This window comes from Poeciliopsis prolifica, unplaced genomic scaffold (genome assembly GCF_027474105.1).
Source record: "Poeciliopsis prolifica strain line A6 unplaced genomic scaffold, Auburn_PproV2 SCAFFOLD039, whole genome shotgun sequence".
NCBI lineage: Eukaryota > Metazoa > Chordata > Actinopteri > Cyprinodontiformes > Poeciliidae > Poeciliopsis > Poeciliopsis prolifica.
The window spans coordinates 712,152-730,475 of NW_026562414.1; the positions used below are offsets into that span (position 1 = coordinate 712,152).

Consider the following 18,324-nt stretch of genomic DNA (forward strand, 5'->3'; position numbering starts at 1 on the left):
TGCCAGTTTAAGAGATGAATTTAAGGCATAAAACAAAACTAGAAAAGGCTGAGCTAAGAAAGTTGAGGCTTTGGGTTATAAATGAAGGAAAGAAAAGTCAAAAGATCTTCACATTGTTCTGACACATTTATTTAAGTCAACTGTTTTTTTCACAGGGATTTAAATCATTACCAATAAAGCAACTGGAGGATTGCGTTGATAAGCATGCAACAACTAATGTTCACAAGACTAGCCGTTAATCTCCACACATCAGGCGAGAAAGAGGGAGAGAAAAAAACGATTGGTGTTCTTCTCACCTTCAGTTCCAGCTGAAAAAAAACCAAAAAACTGAGCAGCTTTGCTCAAACGCCACTGCAGCAAAGCGGTGATGAAGCTGTGAACCATACTACTGCAAAGCTAAATAAATACAGACATAAAAAAGTGCTACAGACTCAAATCAGAACAGAGGTGGAATATGCTAGGTCTTAAACGGCAGAAAACTGCATTACAACTTAACAATAAGAGCCTAAGAAGCAGATTGTCATAGTTTAACAATTCTTTAGTAGTTCATATATTGATCTATCAATAAAATGGTGCTGGATTGATGAGCAAATTTTAAGCATTTTTTTTTCACATATCCCTTTCACTAAGACTTAAAAAAGGGCTGAGGGTAGAAAGGGTAGAGGGGGTTCCTTCCAATGCTTTTTTCAAACACTACATTCATCCATTCACTATCACATACATTTTAATTTTCCCACATTTTTTCCCCCCATCACATCTCCAGGATGCTCTATAAACACTAAAAGAAATACAGTGGAGAGATTGAACAGAACATTTTTAAAGGACTCACACAGACACAGAGGGTTCAGAGGGGGGATAAGGACTTCATGGTGTTCAGAAATGGGTTAGATGGGGGGCATGTAGGAATGCATATGATGGCTGGGTGTGCATGTGCGTGTCCTGGTTACACGGCTGGTGTCTAGGCTGGCATGTAAGGGGGAGGAGGATCTTTCTCTGGCATCTTCATTGCCATTTCATAGGTGGGCAGAATGTACTGTACAGGAAAAGCAAAGGAAGTTGTTAGATTCATTAAGTCTCCACTAAAAACAGTAACTATTCAAAAAATATTAATGTCTACTCCAGAAAAGCTGAATAACTTTCTAAATGTAGTAGCTAAACATGAACAATCAAATAATCTGGATTCAAGAAAATACAATAAAAACATCCAACTTTTAACATTTTAAGCTAAAGTAAAACAAAAAACAAAAAGACATGAATGTCTCTTCAGCTCGAATGTGCATCTGGCTTCTGAACCATTATTAACAAATAATAACTTTCCAAATGTCATTATAATTTCAGGCAAAAACATGACTGCCTTTGTAATGCATAAAAACTGAAAATTGTTGCTTTTATTTACCTTCAAATGTGGGGAATTTCACATATTTGGAAATGAAAAACAACAACAAAAAAATTCTTTCCATATATTTAGAGAGTTTAACAAATGCATTCATACATACATTTGTAAATATGAACTTCCCAAAACTAACTGGTGCTTTTATAGTCTTTAAGTGTAGAAAAGTATAAACACATTTGCTTTTTCCAAAACCTGAGGATCTATGTAGCTGCCATTAACACCATCAACATGAAAATTTAAATTATTTTGAATTAATATGAACATTGACAGTCAGAGGAGCCTTTCAAAAGCACCATTTGTGACAATCCAAACTTTTTTAACATGACAAACTTCCTGAATGTGCTTCGTGAGCCACCTGCTGGTTCGACTTCGACATTACATCTATGAAACCTCGTACCAGGATGCCATCATATCAACAAATTAGTGTCCGTAAATATTGACTGCAACTCACACATACCTGTGGAGGGGTCTCAAAAGCCGGGTACACAGCAATCTCTGGCATGTTCCTGTTGTTGATGTACTTGTAGCAGTTCCACACACAGTTGATCAAGTAAGCCTGGAAGCCATTACAAAGAGCTGCACTTACACATGTACATTAGCAGTTTTTAATGCTTGTAAATACAACTATCTAAAACCTATTCACTTCAACAGCCAGATAACACTCGCGGACATGCTGATTGATTGTATGATATACTGAAGAGCATAACCTGGATTAAATCTTGACAAGCAGCAGGCTGACTGCTTTACCTTGAGAATGATCAGGAAGGCGAAGAAGACGAGCACAAAGAGGAGGAGACAGCTTGAGTTCAGAGACAGAAGATAATCCTTGTATGGGAAATCCGGCTGAGGAGCAGAAAAAAGACAGTTTTGTGAAGTTGTGCAGTATGAATTTAATTTGCACAGTAAAGACAGAAACTTCTGTTGTGACAGGTGGGTGGTACTTATTTGCAGACAAATTGAATAAATACAAAGCTAATAATTTACGATCATCTGTCTGTTGGTGTAATGTTGCAGAATCATAAATATTCCTCAACAGTGTGTTCCTTTATAGGAGCACAGTTTCTGTGCATGGAAGCTAAGATTCCTCAGGTCATTTAAATAATTCTGTTTTTAATGACTTCCAGGCCTGATTACATAAACTGCTTTCAATTAAAAACAGTTGCTAGGTGCAGCTAGCAACTCATACTTGTCTATCTGTTAACAATATTAATGCAAAATTGCCTGATTTATTAAATCATCATCCACAGGGTCTTGTAAAAATCTTGAGACCGTGAAGTTTTTTTTTTTTTTACATTTTGTAATGTTAGACTCAAATGTTGAAGTGTAGCATAAATTTGTTTTTTACCCTACTTACCTTAATACCCCCAAATACAATCTGGTGGAATAATTTTCCCTCAGAAGTCATTTAATATCTCAGTATAAATGCAGGTGTTCGGTGAAGACCAAAGCTCTCGATGACCAGATGTAGGTACTTCAAGTTTAGATCCAAAATTTATGTCTTAGAATGTCAAAGTCTTGGCAAGACTTTAAAATTGATGTTCATAAATGTTCTCCATCCAGTCTAACTGAGCTATAGCTGCGCTATTGAAAGGAATATAACTTTCAGGCTACAGATGGGTCTTAAGATAAATGCATGAAAGATTATTTAACTTTTTATGTGTAACAAATTATTTCAAAACTATATTTCTTTATCCTTTAAGATATGCATGACTTTGTGCCAAGCTGTTTTATGTAATCCTAATAAAACACACTGAAAACTCCAGCTATAACATCTGAACATTTGAAAAAGTTTCCACAAATAAGAAAAACAATTTCTCTCATACAAGTCATGCATTTTTTCATGGAAATACAAGTGATCAACTGTGAGCGCTGCACAATAATATTGACTTCCTGTTTACTAATGAGTGAAACATGCTGTGTGGCTAAAGCAGGAAATGCTGAATGAGTCAAACAGTCCAACAGCAAAATCATAAAAATCTAATGAGTGAAAGTAAACATAAGATGACTACAGGTGGAACCCGACAGTGAACTGTTGGGACTGACCAGTTGCTCCAGGTAGTCCCGAATCCTGGGCAGGTAAGTGAGAGAACTGATGGCCACCAGGCAGCTCAGAGCAAAGTCAAACAGCTGGTAGCAGAAAAATGGGATGAGCCATCCATCACGATGCTGAAGAAGGTGGGCACAGTTGGAAAATAGAAGATTAGACAATAACTTGGACACATCTTTATAGAATTTGGACGGACCAGAATGCTTAATTTTATCCAACCTCTAGACATCATTAAATAAAAATTCTAGAAATTATTAAAATTAACAAACTTTAACTCTATTCCTAGGTCTCTTGGTTTTGAGTTTTTTCTAAAGAAGTATTAATTGGATTCATATGATGCTAGAAGACATCAAATTAAAATAAGCAAGGTGGTCCTTCCTTTAGTAACTAAGCAGTTTGGATTTTACTTCAAGATAATTAAAAAAAAACACTTAGGATGGGACCTACTTTATTTGAACTAACATTATATTCCTAAAAGTTCTTCTCCAATCTGGAGACACCTGCCACACAATACCAGAAGGGTTTCTACAACACTTTATTGGAAAGTTATCATAGCGCAGCTAAAGTACGACTTTTGGACAATCCGCATGCCTCCTGTTCACAGACAGGAGTCGTACTTTAACTGTGCACACAAATCTAACAGTTTAATGAAGGTTCATGTGACAAAGCTACCAAACCTGTCCTCCTTGTTGCCATCAGGCAGGCCTGTGAGGTAAACACGACACGCAGTGAAAACACAGCATGGTGTGGAACAAACCTGATACATCACAATTCCTTTCAATAACCGTTTATAAAAACTTCATTTGTGCTAACTTTCACAGAAAAAAAATGAAGCTGAATTCCTTCCACGGATTATACATTTTCACAGAAAACAAAGACAAATCTTTTAAAATATTGTTAATTCTGCCACGACTTACAGTGATTGCTCCATACACCATCATGGCACTGATAGTGAGCATCAGCAGAGAGATGGCAAAACCAACACAGGCATTTTCTACAATAGAGCAAGAGATACAATCGGTGAATTCCGGTCAAAGTACAGCCCTAATGCATGGTAGAGGCCGAGAGTCGAGATTAAATGTATATTTGCCTGTGCTTTAAAGAGGCAGTTGGGATTTGCATACTCAATAAGACAGCCAACTCACTCAGCTGTAATAGAGTTGCTCTGGGGAACATTAAGTCGATCTCTTTCAGCAGAGTCAGTAAATATGAAAGACACTGTCTAAGATAATTAAATGGTCTACCTTTCATATCCTCTTTTCTCTCATCACTTATCCTCTCACTTTGTTAACTCTTGCACCGGGGTGGCTCGTGCCAGAGCTGCTGCAGTAATGCAGTCTGTATCAACTCTTTGTTATTCTGTAGCTCAGATAAAACAATCTGTGCATCAGTATGACCCCATCTGACACTTCTTGCAGCTTTTGGGGACAAAAAGCACTGTCTACTGGAGCTGATAACTTGGAACTACTGAATAAATAGGCTTAGTATTTCAAAGTGTTATACTATAATTGCCAAGCAAAAAAAATAAAGACTTTAAATCGGTTTTAAATTCAAAGTTTACTTGGCAGGGTTAGAGAACATTGAGTATTTTTGGAAAATTCCAGACAGTGATCTCAATGGTGCTTATATAAGCAGCTTCAGTACAAGGTTTCACATCAAAGTCCATTCTTTTCCAGGTCCTAACAAGATTACTATCAAATTACTACTCATACTTCATTTAATTAATTCAGCTTATTTAAATAGCTCTGATTTAAAACATGTCTAAATGCACTTACATAAAAATAATTCTAACTTAAATGCAGAAATATATAGTCAACAAATTCCAATTCAAATCCACCAGTTTGCACACAGAAAAGATATCAAATTATTATAACTTTACTTACCGGACATCCTGTCGGAAGCAAAGTAATGGTCAATGACCTCATACTGCAGGTCAATAGTTGGTACGTTCTCTGGGTGCGTCACAGCCACGGTCAGCAGGATTCCCATCAACAGGTTGACCACCTGAATACAGGTAAGCAGGGAATAATGAATGAGTTGAATTTAAATGAACTTGGAATTAATCTGAATTTGCTTTCAAAGCTGTAGATAGAGTGAAGAAAAAACAGGAACTTAAAAAAAACAGAGAACACTAAGAAATAAGACACATGTGAGACTGGACAAAAGGAAAAAGGGTTTATGTTTTTTTTAATGATGAGATGTGAATTTAATCCAATATAAAAGTAATGCTTGACTGGCACTTTAAATAAGAAGGAGGTTCTAGAGTACTGGGGGAATATTTAAGAAACTATTTTTTTAATCACAGCAGCTCCTGGAACTAAAACTGAACAACCTGCTGATAGCGGTTAATCCACTGAACATCAACATATCTATGTCGGCATACAACAGTTGAGGCAAAGTAAAAAAATACCAGCTAAAGTTCTGGTAACTGCACAACCTCCCCGAAACATGAGAGTTTGTATAGAGGTTTGAACTTGGCTCCCACCCCCAGACATCTGCAGATAACAGGATGAGTAAACTGAATTCAGTTGTAATCTGTTAACTGGAAGAACAAAAACATGTTTGTTCCATTGACATAATATTGCAGATTATGATATCTTAGCTAAGTGAAATGACAAACTACACAAACTTCACAAGCAGATCAAGCACCGTATAAGGCTTTCAGAACAATTAATAGGGAATAAATAAAACAAATCTTGGGATTCATCTTAAAAGCAAAGAAACTGCTAACTGTACACCCCAGGCAGCACAAGCTCTATGGCAACATATAAATATAAATATAAGCACCAGCTTGGCTTCTGTAACAAACCAAGGCAGGTCTGAAAGTAAATTTGAAAGGACAAATTATAGAAGTAAAAGAACGAAGGCAAAATGACAACAGTACTGAAAAATAGATAAACATATGAATAAATAAATGAATATACGAACTAAAGGTTGAAGGACATATAGAAAAATACACAAACTGGAAAATTCCGATTTTTCCAGTATTTGAAAATGCTAATATTTTCCATTACATTTTGTGCTTTTGTTGATTCTTATCTTATTATCTGACGGTCGTCATGCAGAAGTTAGCGGAATATCGGCTAATTAAGTCCAATGTCACAAGTTTGACACTTTTAGATCTCACACAAATACTTCCAACAACCATGCACGGACAGCATTTGTTGTAAAAAAAAATAAATAAATAAAAAAAGTTATTGAATTTTACATCTAATGTTATACTTGACCAGCCACGAGAAACGCCAAATAAGTTAGCTAGCTATAGCTAACATTAGCAACCCGTTAGCGTCACTTCGACATAAAACAGGCTTTTCACGGTCGAATGCTGAGGCTGCAAATAATTTAAATACACACGAACAGCCAAAATCTAATCAGAACTGAGCAGTAATCTTAAATAAACTGCAAGGTTAATGTAACCCCTTAATTATGTAAACTTAACAGGCGAACGACGCAGGCTAACGCTGGCGTATTGACCGTTATCGAGAACCATCTTACGCACCATATACCATGTTCCCAGGATGATGGTCCCGGTCCGAACATGGCAACATCCACAGCACCGGGTGGTGTACAGTCTATCTCGGGTTGGCTTGAAGTGATGCATGTCCTCCACGAGTGTAGGGAGAAACATCTGGAGAGTTGGCAGGAAACGTTGGAAAAATCTTCTCAGCATCAACAGACAGCTAACGACCGCGGAGAAACGCCCACCACTTCCCCCCGACAATCTGCGGCTGCGCACAAGGTAGATTAAAAACAAACCATCTGTCGTCACGTCAGTCCACGTTCCCCCGTCAATGTTTTCAATTTTTAAACCTCAATAACAATTTAAATAATACAATGCAAAGTGTAGTGGAATTTTATGTCAAAATTTAAAACATAAACACCACCAATGGTACAACGGAGGCTGGATCAATTTCACAAGTGTAATATTTAAGCCCAGTTCACACTACACGATTTTAGAAAAGTAAGAGTGTGAGGTTTCACTCGAAGACATTCTAATTCCAGATACGAAATCTCTTCAAATTAAAATTCTGCGCTGCAACACCTGAATTTAGAGTAAACAAACAAACATGGACAACGACGTTGAAGTGGTAACTTTAGTTTGCGGACTTATGTTAACCCAAAAAAGACGTAACCAAAAATCAAAGCTTTGGATTAAGAACTGGAGACATCGTGAGCAAGGATATTATTTGTTGCATAGCAACATGGAGGTGAGTTTTTTTTTCTTTCTTTTTTTCATAAAAAATACTGTTTTTAATGTTTTCGGTTTGGTCGTTTAATTAACCGTTTACGTATAATTTTATAATTATTCGCTGTGTTTATGTTGTTGTAGAATATATGCATATAACGGAATGACTAAAACATCAGAGCAGTTTAAAGTAGAAGAAAGCATTTCGTACATATTCGTTATTAGAAAATCAGATGGTAGTTGTCCTTTCCCCCCCCCCAATTGACCGCGAAAGCTTAACGTAGCCTGCTCCAGCTCCTTTAATTAAAACTTATTGTATTGTTTAAAATTGTATTATGACTGCAGAATACAATCAAATGCGCCATTTCAACCAAAGATTGGAATGCGCTTCTCAACCACATGTCCTCTGTGCTATACCCCCGCCCCGCCCCGGGCCGGGACGGCAGTGCGCATGCGTCTGGCCGGGTCGGCAGTACGCATGCGCGGGCCCGAGGCGGATGTGGGGTTGGATAACTTCCGGTGGCTATAGCGTTAGCATTAAAAGGCTAGGAAAATGGCTCAGTCTCGGCGCAGTTGTTTTTGTTCAATCCCTGGTTGTTCATGTGGGCCTTATCTTTCATATCATGGGTTCTCGACGGACCCGGACTAACGGAGGCAGTGGATCCAGGCGATCCGAAGAGATGAAGGTCCGGACTTTTGCATAAAGACGGGGAGCACTTTCGTATGTAGCCGCCACTTCACACCGGAGGATTTTGTTAGCGGATCCACCACCAGCCGCCTTAAAAGTGGAGCTGTTCCTTCCCTGTTTGCCTGGAATAACTTCACTGAACCGGCATTGAGAGAGTCTGCTTTCGAGAGGGCGAAGAAACGGCAGTTTGTCCTCTCAGAAAGCTAGCCAGACTGAAGATGATACTGCGGACCATGACTACACGGCACAGCCACCCGCAGGTAAAAGAAAGTATATATTTTCCATGTAAGATAATTTCAGTAAAATATAACTGTTGCTATAATAATAATAATAATATTATTATTATTATCACATAATAATGAAATTATGACATTATGTGGTTATGTATTTTGTGGAGAGATTAAGTCAATGGCTGTATACATCTATGCTCCGACTCACAACATGTATTGATCTTCACAGAAGTAATGTTTCAAATATATCATTAAAACTTATTGCTAACCGTATATTTTGCTATTTTATTTTGTCATTTTACAGGTGCACTCTATGAAGCGCTGGATTATATCAAGGAATTGGAGGACAGACTTCAAAAAGTGGATTTGTCTGCCACACTTTTTAGCCTCTACTGTGCCTCTGATGAACAGATCCGGTTCTACACCAAATTTCCATCTGAATGTGTGTTCCGGATCTTCTGGGAGTCCATTGCACCCTCTGCATCACGCCTGGTGTACTGGACCAGAGGACAGAAACTTGGAGAGGAAGCATGTGCTGAAGCCAGCCCTGCCCGCTGCATGCCTCTGATTGATGAGTTCCTGATGTTCTCATTCAGGGCAGCAGTGGGCATCAAGGAGCAGCTCATTGCTGACATGTTTCAAGTCAGCATAGCTACTGTCAGCCGAGTGACCATCACCTGGGCCAACTACCTGTTCATTGTGTTCTCTTCCATCAACCTGTGGATTAGACGTGAGAAGGTAAAAGCCAGTATGCCTCAGAAATTTTTGAAGTTCTCTCCAAATGTCCGTGTCATCTTGAACTGCACAGAAGTTGCTCTGGAAATGCCATCATCCCTCACCTTGCAGTCTGAAACGTTCTCTGCCTACAAGAACCACACCACTCTGAAAGGGCTGATTGGAGTTGCTCCCTGTGGGTTGGTGACATTTATTTCAGCGTTGTACACAGGCTGCATCTCCGACAAAGAAATAACGAAGGTCAGTGGAATCCTTCCTCTGCTTGAGCTGGGAGATGAAGTCATGGCAGATAAAGGCTTCCTCATTCAAGACCTCCTTCATGAAGTTGGAGCCAAACTCATCATTCCACCATTTAGGCATCCCGGTCAGTTCAGCAAGGAAGGAGCAATGGTCTGGAGACCCAGACCATTGCTCGGCTGCGGATCATTGCAGAGCGAGCAATCGCTAGAGTAAAGTGCAACCACATCTGGGATTCCCCGGTGCCTCTTACTTTAATAGGAACTGTCAATCAAATCTGGCACAACTGTTGTGTTTTGGTAAATTATCAAGGTCCACTTTGTGTTGCAGACTAAATTATTTATGTATGTTAATTGTTGTAATGCCAAGTAAAAAGTTAAATGTCTAGACATTTTGCAAAAAATATTCAATTAAAACACACTGTAGCAGCACACTTGACTTTCTTTTTGTATTAAGTTGAATTGAAAGGAAAACAAATCAAGTACAATTTACAATATCTAGTAAAAACAAAAAATCCATAACTATTTCATATTTTATAATTGTACACCATACATTGATTTAAAAAAAACAGGAAGTGCCGCTGCCCTTTCAGATACAGCTTCTGGTTGCCGTGAAAAAGGACTATTATCGTTCATAAAAAAACTTTTAAAAAGTTGGGGGAACACCACAGACATTGCGATGAATGAGCCAAGATGATTAAACACGTTCCATCGACTGGACCCGATCAGTCGTAACACACCACACACTACAGGATGATCGGTTACGATTGTCGGAAGCGACCATCTTAGAACTCAGAACGTTCTAAGATCTTAGAACTCAGAACGTTCTTAGAACTCAGAATGTTCTAAGATCTTAGAATTCAGAATGTTCTAAGATCTTAGAACTCAGAACGTTCTAAGATTGTCGTAAGGGCAAAATCGGGCCCGACATTCGTGTAGTGTGAACTGGGCATCACAATGTTCAGGGAAAACTCACTTTAAAAGAGTTCATTTTAATTGATCATGTATTAGAGTGTCTATTTGAGAGAATAAATAAATATGTCCTCTTTATGAACCAACTGTTGGGATTTTGTTGACACACCATTGTATGGTATTAATGATATTCTCTATGTGAAGTAAGTCCCCTATCTCCCCAAAACTGCTCCCTGGTATGATTATGTTCCCACATCTTATCTCCAGAGAAGCATCAGTCGGCTTCCGTCTTCCTTAAATAAAAGCATGTGAAAGCTTTTTATTACTTGACAGTGTAATAATAAGAGGTCAGTTTTGGATCATCTGACCTCTTGTAAAGTTAAGATTGAGAAAGGTTACAAACATTCAATATTGAAAATGTGAAAATGCAGTGAGCCCTATGGGTCTGGTAGTTCATGTAACTTTAAAAATATATAAACAATGAAAATAAACAAATTTATGACATTTATTTTTAAAAAAGGAAATAAGCATTTATTGCCTAATATGCAATAACATACCATTCTATTAGTGTACATGTGATTATCAGTTGCAAAGGATGCATTTTTAGCTACAAAAATACTTTTAACGTCAACATGTGAAAAGCTCTGCCCAGTCTGCTTGACTTAGCCATTCAGTTTAAGGCTAATCTGCTGACAATTCTTTGTATTAACCAAAAAATGGAATAATGCAAAACACGAAGGGGATTTTATATTAAGTTCTAGGTAGTACATATTTACAGGTGAAGGTTTTTCAACTTATATGAAAAATAAATAGATGTTTTTGTACAGTTTTAGCTCAGTATCCACTCCGACTGTTGTTTTTCAGAAAATAGCGTTTTCAGAGTCTGTATTATCCAGTTAAAAATTTGTTTAAATTTTTAACTGGACTAAAATTAGTCGATGATTACTTCAATAATCGAGTCATCATCATCATCATCACTCTGATTAATTGTTTCAACCCTTGTCTTCAGTACCTCTCCCCTTATACAATCATCATTGGAAGCTACTATTCGTTCATGTGGAATGACTATCCATGTTTTGACAAAATGAACATCTGAGGTAGGACTGGGAAGCTTCGAAGCAGAACCAGAAAGTGGTGATGTAGTGAAATTTGCTCCCTGCGCATAGTGATGATCCAGCAAGGCAGTGGCTGCATTGATCTTCTTCTTTCTGTGAGATCGGTACTTCGCTCTTTGATATCTGTCGTAATAAGAAGGAAACTGGAATAATGATCATATTAAGGCACAATAACAATACATTTATATGGATATTTTAAATACATTACAATCATGACATTGTGATCTGGATTTATTTTGGGGGTATTTCCTTGTATTATACATTTTATAAATTATGTATAAATAATAACAATCACAGAACAAAAACTTTTTCCCATATATTGTGAATCAAATTACCATTACTGCACAATCTGAGTGCAAAAGCAAATCATGTACCTTTTCAAATTGGCTTCAGAGAGTCTCCTTCTGAGTTCAGTTTCCTCAGGCGTTGCTTCTTTGGTCAGCTTCAATGTAGGGGCCCAATCTGGGTTGGATCTGTCGTACAAGTCTGCAGGTCTGCCTACAATGTGCAGTTATTCACAGCAACCAGGTGAATACTGACTGACAGCATAGACAATATGGGTATTTTCAGAAACTTTTTTTTAAAATGTCCTCACCGCTAATAAAGTGATCGGAGCAGATCCGTGATGTCCTGGACGGTTGCTCTTTCCTCCGGATATTAGCGAGCCACACTCGTCGACGCTCGATGCTGAGTCGCAAAGTTTGCTCCCCTTCTGTTGTCCTGACTTTGGGGATGTAGTGAAAACTCCTCTGCACTTTTTTGTCGCCTCTGCTTTTACACCCTTTGACCCAACAGTACACCACCATCGTGGTTCTCTTCGTGCGGTCAATGTAGTGGAATGCTTCTTCTTCTTGATTTTTATTAGCGGTTGGAAAGAAACGTTGTGGAATGCTGATTACTGGTTCTTCGTACTATCGCAATGGCGCCGGGGCATCCGTGTGTAATGTTATGGGAAACGTAGTAAAACTCCTCCTTTTCCTGCTGAAGTGCATTGTGGGATTTGTTGTTCTTATGCCAGACTCATGTGGGTCAGTCCTGGGTGGAGAACCTACAACTTTATAAGGACGAATAACTTTATATTAAGCTTGATGAACAATGATCTTCTGAATAATAAAGATTAAAATGAAAATGTCCTGTTAAATTATTTGATGGAAAACGCTGTGAAGTATTGCAAATTAAATTTATTTTATTTATAAGGTCCAAATTCATAACAAATGTCTAAAAGATTAGTACCAGTGGCCAGCTGCTTGTCATGCTTTAAAAAGTTAATTATCTTTAGAAAAATTAATTTTAAGAAGATATTGAACATATTTCTTCATTAGGCCCACATTCTATCATAATCACCAGATTTTGTTATCTGTATAAAAACATGAAATATGTTTCACTTGGTGAAATGAATGAACTTTTGACATTTTTATTTATTGAGTGCAACATTAAATTGTATGGTATGATCTTCTTGGCTCTAAGGACACTTGGTCCTGAGAAACAGTTACACATGCTTTTTTTGAAAGTGTTTTCAGTTTTGTCAGGAGATATTTACTATTCTTTCTTTTTAAGTTCAGTCCAGGGACCTGACCATTTCCAGAAGAATGCATTTTTGTTGGCATGGACTCACAAAACACAGTCAACCTCAAGCGTTCCCAATTCAAGTGACGAACCAGTATTATATTCACACAAATACAGATTTAAGCATCTCAAGACAAGATTTGTTCCCATTTATTAAGTGCAAAAAAAATGTGAGAAAAAAAATTATGATATATAATTTTAATATTGCACAAACTGTCAAATTTAATACGTTTTCATCCAATATCTTAAGATGTATCATGTAATTAAAGCACACACACAAGGAGAGACATTATACAGGGAGTAAATAGTACATTATAAAACACTAAAAATCCAGTTATATTGAAGACTTTCTAACACAACTGTACATACATTGCATAGAATGAAACAACTAGCAGTTAGCTTTGATTTTAATGACACCATTTTATTTTTTGTAAGTGCCAGAAAGAAAACAAAAATACAAAAAACTAACATCTGGAACCTACAAAAAGAGCAGAGATGTCACTAGAAAACTATGTATTATTATTTGTCAGGAATCTCAGTGGCAACACACACTAATCAACATTTTAATTTAGTAAAAACCTAAAAGGCTCTGAAAAAGTTTTTCCCCGCCCATTTTTCCTTTATGCTTTTCATTGTGCTACAAAAAACAATGGAAACTGCTACTGACTGATAAGTCAAATGAGATGCACTGCATCTCATTTCAAACCAGTGTGAAGGATTATAAAAAACAGACAAAATCCAGGATAAATAAAGTCAAAGCTTAGCTTAGCAGTTATTGATTTTTATACTTCTAGATTAATGAATATTATATATTTCTACAACACAGGCAGAATGAGGTCCTTGAAACATTTTAATCACATTTTATCACAGACATAACGTTAAATTAACAGATACAGTGCTCCCATGAAGTATTCACATCCTTTCTTTTTCACTTATTTTGATACAGTAGTCTGATCCCAAAATAGATTTTATTTTTTATGGAAAAATTTGTACAGAAATTATTCATAATGACAAAGTGCAATCATTTTAAAGGTGTTTTTGTAAAAAGAAAATTTAAAAATGTTAACATTGTAGGTTCACAAGTATGCACAGACTTTGCTAGTACAATTGATTGATCTCAGATGCATCTTCACCTCTGCTAAATTTAATATATCGGACATGATTTGGAAATGGGCAATCTCGCATAAAAAGGTCTCAAGGTTGACAATTCATATTGCAGAAGTCAGTGCAGAACAAAGTCAAAGGAAAAGTCAGTAGACCTGAGATTGTGTTAAGGCAAAAATCCGGGAAAAAATGTAAAAATCTAGAATCTTTAAGAAAACTAAAATTCTCAAAAACTATTTTAGAATTAAAACTGTTAATATAAGAGAAAAGAGAAGGGGTGTGAACACTTTATGGTGAACATTTTTTTATTAAGTGCAAGGAAAAAAAATATTGATGATTTTCTCCTTTGAGAAAATTCATTAATAGCAGCTCTCTACAATCAGGAAGACGAACACACCCATGGTATTTGTAAAAATTCAATCCAATGTGGATGTGACAGTTAAATTAAAGCTACTTCCTGAGTGGGTTTGTGATATTCTTCTTTTGAAGTCTTGTTCTGAATATGTTCTTCTTTGTGTTTCTTCCTCCATTTATAAATCAGGATCACTGATAACAGAACTCCTATTATTGCTCCAGTGAGTCCCCCTGCAATGGCAGCTGTGGACGTAAACCAAACAACTGAGCTAAATTCAAATTCACACTTTACAACTTTATCACTTTCAGTATGCATGCATCCCATAGTACCTGCAAAAATCTCTTTGTTTTCCAGTAAGCTTTTGCTGTTTGGGATAATAACCAATTCCGTTGCAGCATCTCCGTCATGCGTGTGAGATCTCCCCACATTCAGCACTGAAGAGCTCTAAAGCAAGACAAAAAGACATTGCATCATTTCCTGTGAAATCAACCACATTAAATGCATTGAAGCAGGATATAGATTTTTGTTTTTTTTAAATGGGTCATACTTTGGCAGCATTTGTGTTTCCATCTACAGGGCTTTGTACGACATCTGGGTCGGGGTTGTTGTTGGTCCCTTCTTTGGAGATTTGTAATTTGATCAGGCAAGAAAGCAAACAAGGACAAACATGTTTTGAAAATATTTAGGGAAAGAAATGAAAGTGATTCTTTATCATAGTTGGTTAAAGGAAGCCCTTGAATATATACCTTTTTCTGGATCATCTCCAGAACCATCCAGGTCATATCCAGATCCCTCCCAGTCCTCTGGAGGCCCAGAAAGCTTATTTCATGGAGGAAAAAATGAATATTTTTAGCATATAGACAAGTCAAGGAATAATACAAGTTTATAAGGAAGATAACAAAGCAATAAGGAAATGAATATTGCCAAGGAGACAAACTTCCCCTAACAATCCCATAATGACCCAGGAAGCCATCACCAGTAAACACTCATGAGCAGATAACAGTGGGTGATTGCATAACTCTACCTATTTAAGTTAGCAACAATTTTTGGGTTTTTGCAAGTTAATTTGTAAACCACAAGCAAGCATAAATGTAGATGTTTAAATATAGTTTATTATTGGTCTGTAAAGAACTGATAAATGCAAAAAATGCATATCATAAAACTGTAAGAGCTGCAGATACTTATCAGGAAAATACCATAGGACATCATGATCTGTGTCAGACTTTCCACACCCACTAACAACTCAACAATAAACCTAGGAAAGCTACGGTTACTGCTTATAATTATAGTGCATTATAAGCACTATTTACACCCCTTTCACCTAAACTTACATATATTTTATTGGAAATTATCTGTGACAGATCAACAAAAAGTATTGCATGTTGTAGAATGAAAACTGCCTCTGCACATCAACCTGAACACACCAGGATGCTGTGGGGATACTTTTCTTCAGCAGCGATAAAGATGTTGCAAGTTAGTTAATATTGATGAGAAGATGAAAGAAGTTAAATACATTAACAATCCTGGGAGTAAAAATGGCTTGAGGCTGCAAAAATCAAACTGGAGCAAGAAGAGAATGACAGTAAACAACAAGAGTTTCAAAAGAACTGCTTAGATCAAAACACATTCTTATGTTAGGATGGCATAGTTAAAGTTCAGATGTAATTGCAATTGAGAATCTGGGCCAATACTGAAAAAATGTTCAAAGATGCTTTCCATTCAATATGTGTCACTTTGTGTTGGTCTTTCACATAAAATCCTGATAAAATAGACTGAAGATTGAGGCCAAAACATGGGGAAAAAATCCCTGAAGCACAAAGTTTTCCATTTTGCTTTAAGTTACAATTCAAAGCATAGTAAAAGAAAATGTGATGAAACATTTTTTAGTTTTGTGGCTATAACTTAAGAAACAAATCCATGACTTATGAGATGTCAGCTATTTCTAACTGGTGCATTGTGACAAAAAAAAAATCAAAACAAATAAACCTTGAATTTTCTCAATTCAAAGTTTCTTAAAACCTTAAAGTGGTGTACTATTTAGGTTTAAATACATATGATTAATAAAACATATAACATTTATATATCTCTATGTGACCAACAATAGTTTAGCATTTACATTTTGCAGGACCTGTGAAAGAAAAATCCAGGTGTGTCTTTTGAGTTCTAAAAACAAAGTGCATACATTTAATTTGCTTAGCTAACTTTCTTGGGAAAACAGGTCTTCATGACGTTGTGTCATATTGTGCCACACCCAATAATCAGGTCAATAATACACCTACAAGAACAGGCACTTGCAAATACAGAATAATTTTTAAAAAGTTTTCTCACTTCATTAAAAATATGTGATCAACCTTTTTGTAGTCCATAAAATGTTTGTGAAATTAATACACCAATATTTTGTGTACATTTCATTTTTATAATATTTATTTGCCCACTATCTTTTGTTTTGTTTTTGTTTTGTTTTTGAAGCCTGTCCCGTGAACAAGTAGCGTTATATGACTTTCTCAAAAATAAATAATCATAATAATAATAACAATAATAGTAGTAACCGCATAAGTCTTAGAAATAGATTTGAATAAGCCAATACTCAGACATGCAGCTTTAGTTGGAAAGTTTAAAACCTCCAAACTGTTTTACCTCGGAGACATTTTTTGGCTCGAAGTTATTGCTGAACAGGAAGTGAGGAAGGTAACCGTGAGACGAGGGACACCACCACGTCCCACCACGTCTCTGTTCAATCAGGTGTAAAGGCAGAAGCTGACTTACCGACACCCGTTCAGGAAGAATGAATCCCAGTGCTAAAACCACGGACACTGTCAGGGATAAGCGCATCTTCAGGCTGAGTTAGAGTCACTTTTGTTAACGCGTCTCTCTGCTCCTTTCTTAGAAAAGCTATGGTTAAGAAGAAAAAAAAAAAAACCTGTCTACAGATCCAGCTGGTTTCGACGTCATAAACTCCACCCACCCTGAAAATGATCACACACTGTCCCTGATGGGAGGAGACTGTTTTTAATAAAGGTTGGCTTGTCAACCTTTATTAAAAACAGCCAATAAACAGCAGCGCCTTGTGCCATTTACTGACACACAGATGGGTTTCAAATAACTTCAGCAGAACCATTTTAATCAACTTTTCTTTCTGGAAGAAAAAAAAAATATATATATATCACCCTTTATTCTGAAAACTTTGGTTGCTTCCCCCATTAAGTAATTGTGTTTGTTTCTCTTTTTTATTATTTTTTTTTCTGCTTTTTCTGAAGATTTCTGCTATAATTTTTGCTAAAATTCTCTATTGTGCTTTTTGAAATATTTGTTTTTGTGCAAATTTTTATTTTTTGCCTCATTGAAATTTCACAAAATTCAGCTTTTTCACGGCTTACTTCTTATGTTTCAATCTAGAAACCCCATTCAACTTTTAAACAAGACTTTAAACTATATTCAAATGGCTACGGTTTTTCCACACTTGCGATTTAATTTTCATGCAGATTTTTGATTGTTTTCAGGGTTACAATGTAATCCTATGGTGGGATTCTCTAACTGTTGGCAGATGTTAGAATGCACTCTCTTGTAACTGACAATTTTTTAACTTTTCATGCTTTCTGGCAAAATGATGCTGTTCATACATATATAACTGTACAGGAATAATTTATGCATTAAAACGTAACCACGAATGTCTGCTTAAAGAAACTATACCGTCATTACTACAGGTGTCAGTTTTCTGTTAAACATTTCCAGAGTACAGACATGTCACAACTTCTCC

General features: G+C 36.6%; 4 protein-coding genes across 5 annotated transcripts; 1 reads left to right on the plus strand and 3 right to left on the minus strand.

The window, feature by feature from the left end:
* Positions 1 to 107: 107 nt before the first annotated feature.
* On the minus strand, positions 108 to 7,180 carry laptm4a (lysosomal protein transmembrane 4 alpha). The gene is made up of 7 exons (XM_055054408.1): positions 6,940 to 7,180; positions 5,324 to 5,444; positions 4,358 to 4,434; positions 3,437 to 3,559; positions 2,141 to 2,236; positions 1,851 to 1,949; positions 108 to 1,033 (listed from the first exon to the last, which is right to left on the minus strand). The coding sequence occupies exons 1-7, from the start codon at positions 7,108 to 7,110 to the stop codon at positions 959 to 961; spliced, it is 762 nt and encodes a 253-aa protein (XP_054910383.1). The 5' UTR covers positions 7,111 to 7,180; the 3' UTR covers positions 108 to 958.
* An 828-nt stretch (positions 7,181 to 8,008) lies between these two features.
* Positions 8,009 to 9,732, plus strand: LOC129375233 (uncharacterized). Its single transcript, XM_055054164.1, has 3 exons — positions 8,009 to 8,130; positions 8,501 to 8,574; positions 8,849 to 9,732. Exons 1-3 carry the CDS (start codon positions 8,009 to 8,011, stop codon positions 9,730 to 9,732), a joined length of 1,080 nt encoding a protein of 359 aa, XP_054910139.1.
* A 1,205-nt stretch (positions 9,733 to 10,937) lies between these two features.
* On the minus strand, positions 10,938 to 12,466 carry LOC129375361 (uncharacterized). Its single transcript, XM_055054393.1, has 3 exons — positions 12,138 to 12,466; positions 11,917 to 12,040; positions 10,938 to 11,665 (listed from the first exon to the last, which is right to left on the minus strand). Exons 1-3 carry the CDS (start codon positions 12,346 to 12,348, stop codon positions 11,359 to 11,361), a joined length of 642 nt encoding a protein of 213 aa, XP_054910368.1. The 5' UTR covers positions 12,349 to 12,466; the 3' UTR covers positions 10,938 to 11,358.
* Positions 12,467 to 12,931: 465 nt separating this feature from the next.
* Positions 12,932 to 17,508, minus strand: LOC129375465 (syndecan-3-like). Of its 2 annotated transcripts, none has more exons than XM_055054564.1 (5): positions 17,334 to 17,508; positions 15,314 to 15,386; positions 15,115 to 15,182; positions 14,897 to 15,011; positions 12,932 to 14,809 (listed from the first exon to the last, which is right to left on the minus strand). In XM_055054564.1, exons 1-5 carry the CDS (start codon positions 17,397 to 17,399, stop codon positions 14,652 to 14,654), a joined length of 480 nt encoding a protein of 159 aa, XP_054910539.1. In that variant the 5' UTR covers positions 17,400 to 17,508; the 3' UTR covers positions 12,932 to 14,651. The 2 variants fall into 2 exon arrangements, with proteins under 2 accessions (XP_054910539.1, XP_054910537.1); XM_055054562.1 differs by having other exon boundaries at positions 15,115 to 15,185.
* Between the last annotated feature and the right edge of the window lie 816 nt (positions 17,509 to 18,324).